General features: G+C 36.0%; 2 protein-coding genes across 7 annotated transcripts in view; one reads left to right on the top strand and one right to left on the bottom strand.

The window, feature by feature from the left end:
- The window catches only part of SMARCA1 (SWI/SNF related, matrix associated, actin dependent regulator of chromatin, subfamily a, member 1), a 166,116-nt gene that overhangs the window by 15,412 nt on the left and 134,883 nt on the right, over positions 1 to 15,821 (top strand). For all 6 annotated transcript variants that reach the window (XM_037821585.1, XM_037821586.1, XM_037821583.1 and 3 more), the window contains exons 6-7: positions 10,746 to 10,925; positions 14,618 to 14,773. In XM_037821585.1, coding sequence (XP_037677513.1) covers positions 10,746 to 10,925; positions 14,618 to 14,773 — 336 coding nt within the window. The remainder of the gene's footprint in view (positions 1 to 10,745; positions 10,926 to 14,617; positions 14,774 to 15,821) is intronic.
- Positions 1,028 to 2,519, bottom strand: LOC119522888 (elongation factor 1-alpha 1-like). Its single transcript, XM_037821588.1, has one exon. It carries the CDS (start codon positions 2,472 to 2,474, stop codon positions 1,086 to 1,088), a length of 1,389 nt encoding a protein of 462 aa, XP_037677516.1. The 5' UTR covers positions 2,475 to 2,519; the 3' UTR covers positions 1,028 to 1,085.

Here is a 15,821-nt window from a genome sequence, read left to right as displayed (position 1 = left end):
TCTTTTGGTGGTTGTGAATAATGGCTATGAATATTGGTATACAAATATCTGTTCAAGTCCCTGTTTTCAATTCTTTTGGGTATATATACCTAGTGGTGGGGATTGTTGGTTCATATGATAGTTCTAAACTTAACTTTCTGAGGAACTGCCGAACTATCTTCCACGGTGGCTGCACTTTACTTTCCCACCAACAATGAATGAGTGCTCCTATTTCTCTGCATCCTCTCTAACACTTGTTATTTTTGTTTTTTAATAGTAGCCTTTCTAGAAGGTGTGCAATAGTATCTCATTGTGGTTTTGATTTGCATTTCTCTAATGGCTAATGATGTTGAGCATCTTTTCATGTGTTTTTGGCCATTTTTATATATTTTTTGGAGAAAGGTCTGTTCATTCTAGTTTTTTGCTTATTTTTAAATTTGGTAGTTTGTTTTTTTGTTGAGTTGTAGGATTTCTTTATAAATTATGAATATTAATTCCTTATCCAAAATACGGTTTCCACAATGTTTCTCCAATTTTGTAAGTTGTATTTTTACTTTCATAATGAAGTCCTTGGCACAAAATTTTTTAATATTGATGTAGTCCCTTTAATCTGTGTTTGTCTTCTGTTGATTGCGCTTTGGGTGTAAAGTCTAAAAACCATTGCCTAAGCCCAGATCCTGAATGTGCTTCCCTACATTTTCTTCTAGGAGTTTTATGCTCCTGATTCTTACTATATTTAGGTCTTTGATCCATTTTGAGTTAATTTTTGTATATGGTGTTAGGTGTAGCTGTCCATCTTCATTCTTTTTTTTTTTTTTTTTTTTTCTCATTAAACTTTGTTTTAATGGGTCTCAAAATTCTGTGACAGATTTTTGGTCATTGTTTCCATTTAAAAAGTACTGATTTTAAAAACTAATAACTTAAAACTGCCACACAAAAACAAATGGTCCACAAAACATTCCTTTCCTTCTGAAAGTTTTACGATGCATTGTTATCATTAACCAGTCTTTTACTATTAAACTTAAATGGCCAATTGAGACAAACAGTTCTGAGACCGTTCTTCCACCACTGATTAAAACTGGGGTGGCAGGTGTTATAGGTAATATTCATTTAGCCTTCTGAGCTTTCTGGGCAGACTTGGTGACCTTGCCAGCTCCAGCAGCCTTCTTGTCCACAGCCTTGATGACACCCACAGCAACTGTCTGTCTCATATCCCGAACAGCAAAACGACCCAGAGGAGGATAATCAGAGAAGCTCTCAACACACATGGGCTTGCCAGGAACCATATCAACAATGGCAGCATCACCAGATTTCAGAAATTTGGGGCCATCTTCCAGCTTCTTACTAGAACGACGATCAATCTTCTCCTTCAGCTTAGCAAACTTGCAAGCAATGTGAGCTGTGTGACAATCCAGCACAGGTGCATAGCCAGCACTGATTTGGCCTGGATGGTTCAGAATAATCACCTGAGCAGTAAAACCAGCTGCTTCCATTGGTGGATCGTTTTTGCTGTCACCAGCCACATTGCCACAACGAACATCTTTTACAGACACGTTCTTGACATTGAAGCCCACGTTGTCCCCGGGAAGAGCTTCACTCAAAGCTTCATGGTGCATCTCAACAGACTTGACTTCAGTTGTAACGTTGACTGGAGCAAAGGTGACCACCATGCCCAGTTTGAGAACACCAGTCTCCACTCGGCCCACAGGGACAGTACCAATACCACCAATTTTGTAGACATCCTGAAGAGGCAGACGCAAGGGTTTGTCAGTTGGATGAGTGGGTGGCAGGATGCAATCCAGAGCTTCAAGCAGCGTGGTTCCACTGGCATTGCCATCCTTACGGGTGACTTTCCATCCCTTGAACCAAGGCATGTTAGCACTTGGCTCCAGCATGTTGTCACCATTCCAACCAGAAATTGGCACAAATGCTACTGTGTCGGGGTTGTAGCCAATTTTCTTAATGTAGGTGCTGACTTCCTTAATGATTTCCTCATATCTTTTCTGGCTGTAGGGTGGCTCAGTGGAATCCATTTTGTTAACACCAACAATTAGTTGTTTCACACCCAGTGTGTAAGCCAGAAGGGCATGCTCATGGGTCTGCCCATTCTTGGAGATACCAGCTTCAAATTCACCAACACCAGCAGCAACAATCAGGACAGCACAGTCAGCCTGAGATGTGCCTGTAATCTTGTTTTTAATAAAGTCTCTGTGCCCTGGGGCATCAATGATGGTCACATAGTACTTGCTGGTCTCAAATTTCCACAGGGAGATATCAATGGTAATACCACGCTCACGTTCAGCTTTCAGTTTATCCAAGACCCAGGCATATTTGAAGGACCCCTTTCCCATCTCAGCAGCCTCCTTCTCAAATTTTTCGATGGTTCTTTTGTCAATTCCGCCACATTTGTAGATCAGGTGGCCAGTAGTGGTGGATTTGCCCGAATCTACGTGTCCAATAACGACAATGTTGATATGAGTCTTTTCCTTTCCCATTTTGGCTTAAGAATCAGGGATGGTTTTCACGACACCTGTGTTCTGGTGGCAAACCCGTTGCGAAAAAGCTCCATCTTCATTCTTTTACATATAAATATCCAGTTTTCCCAGCACCATTTGTTGAAGAGGCTATTCTTTCCCCCATTAAGTGGTATTGGCACCATTTCTTGCTTTACATCCTGCTTAAATTTATTCCTAGACATCTTATTATTTTAGTTGCTATTATAAATGGAATTTTAAATTAATTTCTTCTTAAGATTGTTCATTACTAGTGTATAGAAGCACTACTGATTTTTGGGTGTTGATCTTGTACCTTGGCATTTTGCTGAATTCATTCATTAGCTCTAGTAGCTTTGTTGTGGATTTTGGGGAAATATATATATATATATATATAGGAACATAGGAGCTTGTTATCTATAAATAGGAAAAGTTTTATTTCTTCCTTTCCAATTTGGATGCTTTTCCTTACCTAACTGCTCTGTCTAGAACTTCCAGTAAAATGTTGAATAACAGTGGTGACAATGAGCATTCTCGTCTTGTTCCTGATCCTAGAGGTAAAGCTTTCAGTCTTTCACCATTGAGTATAATGTTAGCTGTGGGTTTTTTATATATGTCCTTTATCATGTTGAGGAAGTTTCCTTCTATTCTTATCTTTTGAATTGCTCTTATCAAGAAGGGCTGCTGGATTTTGTAAAATCTCTTTTTCTGTGTCAGTTGAAATGATCATGGTATATCATGATATATCATGGTATATCGTCGTTCTATTAATGTGGTATATTACAGTAAATGATTTTCTTATGTTGAACCATCCTTTCATGCCTGGGATACATCCCACTTGATCTTGGTATATATTTCTTTTAACATTTAGCTGTTGGATTTGGATTGCTAGTATTTTGTTGAGGATTTTTGTATCTATATTCATAAGGGATATTGGTCTGTAATTTTCTTGTGGTATCTTCATCTGGCTTTAGTATTAAGGTGACACTGGCCTCATAGAATGAGTTGGGAGGTGTTCCCTCCTCTTCAGGTTTTTCTTGGAAGAGTTGGAGCATTATTGGTGCTAATTCTCCTGGAATGTTTTAAAATTCACCAGTGAAGCCATGTGGTTGTGGACTTTTCTGTGTTGGGAGGGTTTTGATTACTGATTCAATCTCTTGTTATTCGTCTGTTCAGATCTTCTGTTTCTGCTTGAGTCAATGTACGTAGTTTATGTGTTTCTAGGAATTTGTCCATTCCATCTAGGTTATTTAATTTTTGGCATCCAGTTGTTCATAGTATCCTCTTAAAATCCTTTTTATTTTTGTGGGGTTGGTAGTAATGTTTCCTCTTTCATTTCTTTGGATTTTATTTATTTGCATCCTTTCTCTTTTTAATCTTTGTCGCTCTAGCTAAGGGTTTTTCAATTTTATTGATCTTTTCAAAGAACCAACTTTTGTTTTTCTTGGTTCTATTGTTTTTTCCCCACATAAAACTAGTAAACATTTATTTTTGAGAAACCGTTAACTTCTATAAAACAAATTAAAAATATCAAAATACTCAAGTCCTGTGTTATTGTGTCATAGCTGCAATGTCAAAGGGTGAAATCTGTTGAGGCAGAAATAGTGGCAAGATCTTACAAAACAGTCTGAGTCCTTTCTTAACAGTGGAATACAACTTTTCAGTTGCGAACAGAGTGGTTCTGAGGTAGAAGCTTCATCCTTTGTCTTCACAGTGGCTGGTAAATTCCCTGGTAACCACTACCATAGGGAGTGGCCTTGTTTACCTTGCACATTGTAGTTAATAAATGCAGATCCAAACACATGGGTGTTACAGTTATAGAGAAAATAATTCCCACTATAGCCATTAAAAAATTGGTTGATCACTGTAGGCATTCTGGAAATTTCCATATATTTGATGAGAGAAGTTGCCCACTGAGAAGGGAGTAGGTACAATCACTGAAGGAGGGCCTCTACCATGTCCCACTATCCCACAAGCATCTGGGTTCCCTCTACAAACATCTTGGTTTACTCCACAGGCATCTGGCTTTGCATGGAAGCCTCCTCCTTTCAGGTGGTTGCTTGGCCAAGTCTGTTTTTTTTTTTATTTTCTATGTCATTTATTTTTGCTGTAAGCTTTGTTAGTTCTTTCCTTCTGCTTACTTGTTGTTTATTTTGCTCTTCTTTTACCATATCCACCAGTTATGAGATTAGGTCTCTGATTTGAGATCTTTCTGCTTTTTTTATTGTAAGCATTTAGAGCTATAAAATTCTCTCTCAATACTGCCTTTGCTGCATCCCATAAATTTTGGTATGTTGTGTTTTCATTTTCATTTGCCTCAAGATATGTCCTAATTTCCTTTGTCATTTCTTCTTTGAGCCATTGGTTGTTTATGAGTGCATTTTTTTTTTTTTTTTTTACAAAACAAATTGTACTTTCGATTGTTTACAGTACCATTACATAGTTGTACATTCATCACCTAAATCAATCCCTGACACCTTCATTAGCAGACACACAAAAATAACAAGAATAATAATTAGAGTGAAAAAGAGCAATTGAAGTAAAAAAGAACACTGGGTACCTTTGTCTGTTTGTTTGCTTCCCCTACTTTTCTACATATCCATCCATAAACTAGACAAAGTGGAGTTTGGTCCTTATGGGATTCCCAATCCCACTGTCACCCCTCATAAGCTACATTTTTATACAACTGTCTTCGAGATTCATGGGTTCTGGGTTGTAGTTTAATAGTTTCAGGTATCCACCACCAGCTACCCCAATTCTTTAGAACCTAAAAAAGGTTGTCTAAAGTGTGCGTAAGAGTGCCCACCAGAGTGATCTCTCGGCTCGTTTTGGAATCTCTCTGCCACTGAAGCTTATTTCATTTCCTTTCACATCCCCCTTTTGGTCAAGAAGATGTTATGAGTGCATTTTTAAATTTCCACACATTTATGAATTTTCCAGTTCTCACTCTGTTACTGATTGTTACCCTCATTCCATTGTGGTTGGGGAAGATAACATTCTATAGTTTTGATATTTTAAATTTTATTGGGACTTGTTTTGTAACATTATCTATCCTGGAGAATGATGCATTTCTAAAGAAGAATGTGTATTTTGCTGCTGTTGGGTGAAGTGTTCTACATATGGCTGTTAGGTCTGGTTGCTTTATAGTGTCAGTCAAGTCTTCTGTTTCCTTATTGATCTTGTTAGATGTTCTATCCATTATTAAAAGTGGTGTATTGATGTCTCTTAGTTTAAAACTGTCTATTTCTCAACTTCAAATTTGTCAATATTTGCTTCATACGCTTTAGGGCTCTGCTATTTATAATTGTTAGGTCTGCTTATTGAATTGACCCCTTTATCAGTATATAGTGACCTTCTTTGTCCCTTGTAACTGTTTTTGACTTAAAGTCTCTTTTGTCTGCTATTAGCACAACTACCCCAGCTCTCTTTTGGTCACTGTTTGCATGGTATATTTTTTCCAAACTTTCATTTTCAGGCTACCTGTGTTTTTTAATTAAGGCGAGTCTCTTGTTAGCAGCATAGAGTTTGGTCATTCTTTCTTATCCATTCTGCCAAACTCTGCCTTTTGACTGGAGAGTTTGAACCATTTACATTTTTTTAAATGCAATTTTACTGAGATATAATCACATAACATACAATCATTCAAAGTGTACAGTCAGTTGTTCACAGTATTGCCATATAGTTGTGCTTTCATCACCACATTCAAACTTTGAACATTGTCATTACTCCAAAAAATAAAAGTAAAATAAAAAAGAATATCCAAAACATCCCATTCCCCTCCTCCCCCCATTGTTCATTTACTTTTTTAAAATACAGTTTAATTGAGATATATTCACACGCCCCACAGTCATCCACAGTATAAAATCAGTTATTCACAGAACCATCATACAGTTGTGCATTCATCACCAGAATCAATTTCTGAACCTTTTCCTTACTCAAAAATAAAAATAAAAACAAAAAAGAACACCTAAACCTTTCCATCCCCTGCATCCCACTCTATTCTTCATCTAATTTTTGTGCTCCTTTTTCCACTCATCTGTCCATATACTGGATAAAGGAATAAACCATTTACATTTTTTTTCTTTTTTACTTTATTTATTTATTTATTTATTTTTATTGAGATTGTTCTCATACCATACAATTATCCGAAAATCCAAAGTATACAGTCAGTTGCCCACAGTACCACCATACAGCTGTGCATCCATCACCAAAATTAATATTTTTTTTCACTTTTTAGAACATTTTCAATACTCCAGAAAAGAAATAAAGACAAAAAAAGGAAACTCAAACCCTCCCATACCCCTAACCACCCCCCGTCCATTATTGATTCATAGTATTGGTGTAGTACATTTGTTACTGTTGATGAAAGAATGTTAAAATACTGCTAACTGTAGTATACAGTTTGCAATAGGTATATTTTTCCCTATATGCCCCTCTGCTATTAACTTCTAGTTATAGTGTCATACATTTGTTCCAGTTCATGTGAGAGATATTTAAGGATATCTCCATTTCTTCCACAAAGAAGAAGGAAGAGTCAAAGAAAGTAGAAAGACAAAGAAAAAAGAAAGAGAAAAAAACATGACAGCTAGAAAGCAACAAAAGGGAAGATAGCATTAAACTAAAGCAGAATAAAGAGTCAGACAACATCACCAATGCCAAGAGTCCCATACCCCTCCCCTATGCCCCCCCATATGCATTTAGCTTTGGTATATTGCCTTTGTTACATTAAAGGAGGCATTATACAATGTTTCTGTTATAGTCTCTAGTTTGCATTGATTGTATTTTTCCCCCAGTCCCACCCTATTTTTAACACTTTGCAATGTTGACATTCATTTGTTCTCCTACATGTAAAAACATATTTGTACCTTTTATCACAATCATTGAGCACGCTAGGATTCACTGAGTTACACAGTCCTAGTCTTTATCTTTCATCTTTCATTCTGGTGTCCCACATGCTCCTAACCTTCCTCTTTCAACCATACTCACAGTCATCTTTGTTCAGTGTACTTACATCGCTGTGCTACTATCTCCCAAAATTGTTTTCCAAACCTCTCACTCCTGTCTTTTCCTTTCTGTTTGTAGTGCTCCTCTATTATTGCTCCTGACCCTTTTCTCTTCTCTTCTCCTTCTGGGACACCCATGACTTGTACATTTGCGTTTTGTGCTGTCATTCAATTCCTGGAGCCGTTGCTCATATTTTTCCATTCTTTTCTCTATCTCTTCTTTTGTGTGTAGGCTTTCAGGTGTCTTGTTCTTCAGTTCTTGAGTGTTTTCTTCTGCCTCTTGAGATTTGCTGTTGTACGTCCCCATTGTGTCTTTCATCTCTTGTGTTGTGCCTTTCATTTCCATAGATTGTGCGAGTTGTTTTTTCAAACTTTTGATGTCTACTTTATGAACGCCCAGTGTTTTCATTATATGCTTCATCTCTCTTACTCTATCTTCCCTAAACTTTTTGAATTGATTTAGCATTAGTTGTTTAAATTCCTGTATCTCAGTTGAAGTGTAAGTTTGTTCCTTTGACTGGGCCATAACTTTGTTTTTCTTGGTGTACATTGTAGTTTTCTGTTGTCTAAGCATCTGGTTTCCTTGGTTACCCCAATCAGGTTTTCCCGGACCAGAATGGGCTCAGGTCTCAGAAGGAGGCAATGGTATCACATTTCCCTGAGGGTGTGACTTAGAAGATTGATATACCCTGTGAGGCCTGAAGCCACTGTGCTGTTCTGCCCAGCAGGTGGTGCCTTTCAGCCTTTCACTGAAGGCTGGTGTAAGTAGGTGTGGCCCATGGCTGTTTTCCCCCAGGCTCTGGGGTCTGGTTCTGAATGGAAGGCAGGTAGTAGAGCTTGGCACCACCTCCTTCCTCTTAGGGAAGATACAACCCCTGGGGAGAGATCATTTGATTTGAATAGTTTCTCTGACTCTGCTGTCTCCACCCTTGTCTGGGTCAGAGCACTGGGAACTGAAAATGGCTGAGGCTTTCTCCACAGAGCCGAAAAAGGGACAGAAAGCCCCCCTTCAGGGCCAGTCTGCGGCCACCCTCAGTTTCACTCGTCGGCCAGAGATAGCACCTGGTCCTCTGGGCTCTACGTCCTTCCCAGAGAGGTCCTCCGGATCTCCAAGGTCAGTAGTCACCAAAAGCCTCTGCTTGTTGGGAATTTGTAGCTTGTATTGAGCTTGTATGGAGCTGGGCTGAGGTATATTCACTTGTTCAGAGAGTGCTGCTCTCTAGCGCTGCAAGGCTTTGCTGTTTGGGCTGCCGTGGGTGGAGGGGGCGCTTGGCTTGGGTCCGCAGTTTTTACTTAGAGATTTTATGCTGCGATCTTGGGCATTTCTCCCAATCCAGGTTAGCATATGATGTGTGGACAGTCATGTTTGTTCCCCAGCAGTTATTCCATATTATTTACTAGTTATTCCTGGTTGTTTATTAGTTGTTCCAGGGGGTCTAACTAGCTTCCACTCCTCTCTATGCCACCATCTTCTTCTGACTCCTCACCATTTACATTTAAAGTAACTACTGATAATACAGGACTTTTTCTGCCATATTGCTATATTTTCTTTGTAAGTCTTATATCTTTTTTTGTTCCTCAGTTATTCCATTAATGCCTACTTTCATATTTAGTTGATTTTTTGCTTTGTACCATTTTGTGTCTCTCTCATTTCTTTCTGTATATATTTTTCATATCTTTTTGTGGTTACCATGGGGCTAAAATTTAACATATTAAATATGTAACAATTAATTTGATTTGATACCATTATGTCACCTTTTTCTTGATTTGGTGCTTGCCCTTTTACTTCAGTCTTGAAGTGTTTTCTGAACCCTGAGAAAGATTTTCCTGCCAGTTCTTTCTGCTTGTTCACATCTGTGTGTGTGTGTGTGTGTGTGTGTGTGTGTGTGTGTGTGTGTTGGGGAGGGTGGCAGAGGCCAGAAGCATCTCACTCTGCCATCTTGATTGGGGCAGTGGGGAGGACCTTGCACAATGGAAGTTCCAGGGTCATTTGTCCCAAGCTCCTTTTGGCTGTAGCCTGTCTAAACATGAAGGATCTTTAAATGTATGCTGATACCAGATATGTTTTAATTACTGAAAAAGAGAAAGTGACTTTAAGGAATAAAAATTTGATGAAAAATGAAGAATAAATGAAAAGGAAATTATAATTCTGCTACCAAGAAATAACCACATTTAACATTTTGGCATATTTCCTTTTGGTCATTTTCCTTTTTGTGTATGCATTTTACATAGAGGAAATCATATTGTGCATGTAATTTGGTATTCTGATTCCTTCACATATATATGTATTTCCCACATAATTAAAATGTTTTTGTAAAAATGATTTTCGGTTGCTTCACAGTAATTAATCCAAGGGATCTACGATGATTTTATTTAACTCCTTCCTGATTGCTGGTCATTTGGATTGCTTGATGTGTTGTATAATTAATGCTGTGATAAAAATCCTTGTAATTTAGTTTTTCTGCGCCTCTCAGATTATTTCCATAGGATTCCTATAAGGAGAATTACTTGATTAAGAACATTTCAAAGCTTTGATGCATGACATTCATATAATCCATCTCATTAAGTGAAATATCAGATAGGATAAACCAAATAATAATAGCTTTAAGTTAAGGTTTATGAAAGGAAATATATAACTTGCCTAGCGATAATGCTAGAGACTGTTTTCAGACGCCAAGGGTCATAAGGCCTAGTTCCTTTTTCCATGGTTCGGGGGTGGGTTCACGGGTGTTCAATATATTATTATTTTTTAAATTCCACTGGCCTTGGTGATCCTTTCTGGCTCCACATTTCTGTTCTTGTATGGTTCCTTGGTATTTTGAGTGTGAGATGTAAGTACAGAGCTATAAGCCACTTGAGATAAATATAGTTAGAATATGTAATGCCTGGATTCTAATTAATATTGGGGACAATGGGAAAGAAAGTCTGATCTCTAAGCAGGCTGTCTTTGTGAAATGCACGAAAAAGTTCTTAATTTTGCTACTAGTAGATCAACTTATATAGCATATTGCTTGTTCCTTTTGAAGTAAAAGCATTGTTGTTGACAGCTTTCTGACTGGAGTAGTTCCTGTTCTTATTGTGCTCATGGTAAGTTCTGAATTGAAATGGTTATTCAATTAAGAAAAGAAAAGGTCTTTTAACCGTTCATTGGTAGAAATATATTTCCCTATGTGAGATAGTTGGCAATTATCTTTTGTAATGTTTTTACTAACAAAATGCTTTATCAAAGAAAAAACATTTATGGATTTTTAAATTTGTGATGATAATGCAGGGTCTTGGTAAGACTTTACAAATGATTGCTTTGCTTGGTTACCTGAAACACTACCGAAACGTTCCTGGACCTCACATGGTTTTGGTTCCAAAGTCTACTTTACACAACTGGATGAATGAATTTAAACGGTGGGTCCCATCTCTCCGTGTTATTTGCTTCGTTGGAGACAAGGATGCAAGAGTAAGTGAGAAACACGTTATGAAAGGCATTCAAGAATAACATTATTTCTGAAGTTGTTTATGTTACATACTATTGCTATAAAGGACTTTTAAGCTGACTACTACTAAATAACACTTAAGTTCTGCTTACTCTGTGCAAGGCTCTGTTGTAAGTGCTTTCCATATATTAATTAATTTAATTCTCACAACACTCCTATGAGGTAGATGTATTACCTGTTATTAACACACAATCCATTATTATGTAGGCTTATAGAAAAAGTATGCAGAAAATACCAAGTTCCCATATACCACCCCCCACAGTTTTCCCTATTATTAGCACTTTACTATTAGCACTTTACATTAGTGTGGTACTTTTGTTACAATGATGAAAGAATATTATTATAATTTACTATTAACTATAGTCCATAGTTTATATTAGGGTTCATTGTTTGTGTTGTACAGTCCTATTTTTTAAAAAAATTTTATTCTATTAACATATATGCAACCTAAAATTTCTCCTTTTTACCACATTCAAATATATAATTCAGTGGTGATTGAGTGTATATACCACACTCAATGATTGAGTGGTACCACATTCAAATATATAATTCAGTGGTGATTGAGTGTATGTACCACATTTACTTTTTTACCTCATGTTTACTTTTAATTTACCTCGTTAACTCTAAGCATTTTAAAATTTCACTTTTATGTTACTTTTTACAAAAATCTTACTTTATTGACAATATATCTTATCAGTAAATATCATCTGTGCTGTTTTGAAGTCAAATGTGTAAATTTGCATGGCTTAACTCTTTTATCTTTAAATTTTTAAATTTTGACTTTTGAGTTGGTACACAAACACATAAACGGAACCTGTTCTATATCTATGGAGAGCCTTGTGTTTTATGTTTATGCATAGTCAAAGCTTTCAGTTTTGGTCTTTGAGTAGAAAAATATATGTCTGTATACATTCTGAGATAATACTAAAAACTATAGGCTTTTGTTTGAATTAGTCACTTTTCAATCTAGTCGGCTACAATTATTTGAGGATTGTTCAATTAATCTAAAAATAATAAATTATGCAAAATTACTAAAACGAATAATCAGTTTGGCAAGCATATTATTAAACTTTGTTTTTATTTTGCCTCCAGAGAACATAGTTTAAAGATTTATTTTATTTTACATATTTTAGATAGGTTATTAAAAGATATCCTCAAAAGAATAGTGCATAATGAATTACATAATTATATTCTCATCATTTTGCTTAAAGAAAAATTACTTAAGTTTATTTAAATTCAACTTATAAATAATTTAAATATTGAAAACTGAGCCTATAAATTTAGACTTACAGGCTTGATTCTTCCCTATGCCTAGTATTTCTCAGTAGCAAATTAGTCACCTAGAACTCTTTCTGGTCACTATTATTTAAAGTAATATCACTTCTCATTAAACTTTGCATTTCTGAAGTATTACTATTTGCTAAAAATATTTCTTGAAGATCGTGAGCAATAGACAAATATCTAGGCTTGGCTTTTCATAATGCCTCAGTAAAAATGTAAATCAATGGCTTTCAAATATATGGAATCCAAGGGTTTCATGAAGTATCTCTGTGAGTCAAAGAAAAAGCGAATGTCTGTAATTTGTGACTGTTTGATCTGTACCCCATGGGTTGGGATTCTGGTAGATTAAAAAATTTCTTAAGTAGGAAAACCTGTCTTCATAGTCAGTGTTTTTAGAATTGTGGGTTGCCACCCATTACTGGGTTATGAATTCAGAATTCAGTTTAGTGGGTAATAACAAGAATTTAAAAAAAAAATGAAATAGAATAAAATTGAAAATGGCAATGTGTTTCATATATAGTAAGTATAAGTATTGTTTTGAGAAACGTATAAGTTACCTCTTTTCTGTATATGCACCCTCAAACATGTATGTGTACACTGATTGCAACATGAAATATGTTTTTACTGTGGGCCATGGTCAGAAGAGTTTGAAAACCAGTGTTATAGATAGTACCATGTTGATTTAAGTAATTAATGTACCATATTAAGCTCTCATATTGATGTCATTATGTATAGAGAAAATCCAGATGATTAGTGATAGATACTTGAACCAGGTGACAGATATATTGGGTCTTTTTATTTTCCTGGCCTTCCATAAACATTTTATGAAGTTAGTATTTTAATAAATAAAAATTTGATGTAGGCTACGATAGGTACTTAATTGAGTTGGGAAATTATGAGAGATACCCTTGGTCCTGTTTTGTACTAAGGTAGTCCTGAACTATATAGAGGTGTGATTCTCAAAAATGGTTTTGTGACCTCTTTACTTTCCATCCCAGAGGTATCAAAGGTAGTGTACAGGGAAACAGGAGATTGGGTTTTAGTTCTGGCTTGCTATTGACTGTGATGTTGAGAGAGTCTTGAAGGGGCTTAATTTTGTCACCTATAAAATGAGAGCTTTTGGAATATGTGACCTTTAATATTCTGTCAAGACAGTTAACTCTGAATCTATTAAGTGGCTACAAAAATTTCAAAGCAAAGCTAATTAAAAATAAAAATAAGCATATGTTCTATGAAACTTAGAGGAGGAACCATCAAACTGAGTGTTTCACTAAATCAAACAAGGATAAGTTGTTAGCAGGACTGAATGGGGTTTGGCACCCTGGTTATCTTCATTTTGTCTCCAGTTCCTTAGTAATCTTAATTAACTTTTTAGTTTGACCACTTCCCAGAGTGTAGTCAAAATGTCTACGGAGGCTTTTTTTACTGTCTTCTACTTTAGTCCAGGTGATCCTCTTATACATAGTGGGCACCCAGTGAATATCTGTTGAATGAAATTCCATGGTGTGTTTGGCAAGTAACTATGAATTTATGAGATAAAAACTTTGAGGCAAACATTTAACTTTTTTACACATTGCAGTTGCAAATTTTTAGTACTAATCAGTCCCTTCTCAATATAGGTTTTGCTGCTTTCCATGAACTTTTGTGGTTTTATATTGATATAATATCTGAATTCAGTTTATACAAGTTAAAATGCTCTCAGTCAGTTTGGCTATCACATTGGCCACTGCCTGTGAAGAATTTAAAAATAGTTTTAAATAGTCTCGCCAGTTTTAAATAGCTTCCTTTACTAGACAGAGCAAGTCTCCTTTATAAGGCTATGTTTGTAGCCTCATAACAATGACAGGAATGTCACAAAAACAATAATGGACTTTCATGGCTCCTTAACAAAGTGTATGACTCATCCTAGGTAGAAAGAGAAGGAACATGCAAGAAATCTCAAAAGGTTGGAATCACTAATGTATATTGAGTTCTTTCTATTTGTTGAAACTATATTATGTTGGTAATACTTGAATGAGTATGAGTATGTTATCCAGAATGCAGTTACTTTCCCCATGTCCTTTTGGACCCCTGTAATATAAAGACAGAGCCTAGTGATATAGTGATCTTTTGGTGACATGACCACTTTTCTACTTCATTGAATATACTAGGCTCCTGTAAGGGAAGCCTATGCTTCTCTTCTGTTGATGGATCTATTAGCATGTCATCCAGATAGTTGATCACAATGGTATTTTTGGGTCTCAGTTTTACCATTTCTAAAATGGATGGGATGAAATGATCCCAGTATCTCTTACAACTCTCAGTATTCTTGATACTTTAATTCTGTGATCATGTTGTCAGCTATTCTAATATAAGGAACTTTATTTTGCAATAGGCTGCTTTTATTCGTGATGAAATGATGCCAGGAGAATGGGATGTTTGTGTTACTTCTTATGAGATGGTAATTAAAGAGAAATCTGTATTCAAAAAGTTTCATTGGCGATATCTAGTCATTGATGAAGCTCACAGAATAAAGAATGAAAAATCTAAGGTAAGCTAGTTCTCAATATGTTTATGAAAGTTTTCTTTTAACTGCCAGGTATGTTTGTTCACTTTTTCTGTATTCAGAATAATAAAGTGTTGGAAGAATATGATTATTCATGGAATGTGAATGAAAATCACTTTTTAATATGTTTTAAAGTATAAATTATTGAATACAAGACAAATAAAGATTGAGCAGAGTTGTTAATGTGATGAAAATCAGGTATCCACTTGCTATACCTCCTATTGTAGCCTATCTCTGTTATACTACAGTGTTTTAATATTGCCAAGAATATTTGGTGTACAAATATCATTTGCACTGATTTGTTTTTATTGAGAAGCTACCTTATGTGTATTCATATAGATTAGAAAAAAGAATCTCCTGGACTTATATGACTTGTGTGAATTAGAGTGTGGTGTTAACTTTGAAAAATATCAATATTTCTTGCCATTCAACTCCGTCAACAGTAGGAAAAGCTTCAATTATTATGATGAGCCTCTCTTTGGATCACTGGGCTACTTTGGGAGAAACAGGGACAGAACTGGAGCAAAACCACCAAGTGGATTATACTAATTTCAAATTGGAACTAATACCTGATACGAGGACGCATGTTAGAGAATAATTGCTTATTTAAGAGCACTATAAAAATGTGCATCTTTATTGATAAGATTGTTATTTTATGCTTTTTTGTGTCTTAATTTTTGTGGTCTTATTCAGAAAGTTAATGTAAGGCATCAGGGAAAAGGAGTTCAATTCTGATACTCAAAAATTGTGACCAGGCTAAGTTAGAACTTGGCTAGGCATGTAGATGAACGTGGTTGGTGGGGAGAAGGGGATATTGTATACAGTGACTAGCCTGGATTCCATGATGTTCTATAGACCCCAAAATGGAGAAAATACATCTTTTTAAGGGGGAGGGTCTCAGATATGAGTATGATCTGCATTCTTTTAAGTGTAGAAATGCCTAGAATGTTTTGTTCAGTTGTGCATCACTGTAGCATTACCTGAAATAGGACGTTTTTTTCTAAGTAAAATTAATTTTCAAGTTGTATTTTAT

This window comes from Choloepus didactylus, chromosome X (genome assembly GCF_015220235.1).
Source record: "Choloepus didactylus isolate mChoDid1 chromosome X, mChoDid1.pri, whole genome shotgun sequence".
NCBI classification, from domain to species: domain Eukaryota; kingdom Metazoa; phylum Chordata; class Mammalia; order Pilosa; family Megalonychidae; genus Choloepus; species Choloepus didactylus.
This window is presented reverse-complemented; position numbering and strand designations above follow the sequence as displayed.

What these genes read in the sequence shown, in the direction of transcription:
- LOC119522888 (XM_037821588.1), bottom strand. Translation starts at nt 2,474, where the DNA reads ATGGGAAAGGAAAAGACTCATATCAACATTGTCGTTATTGGACACGTA.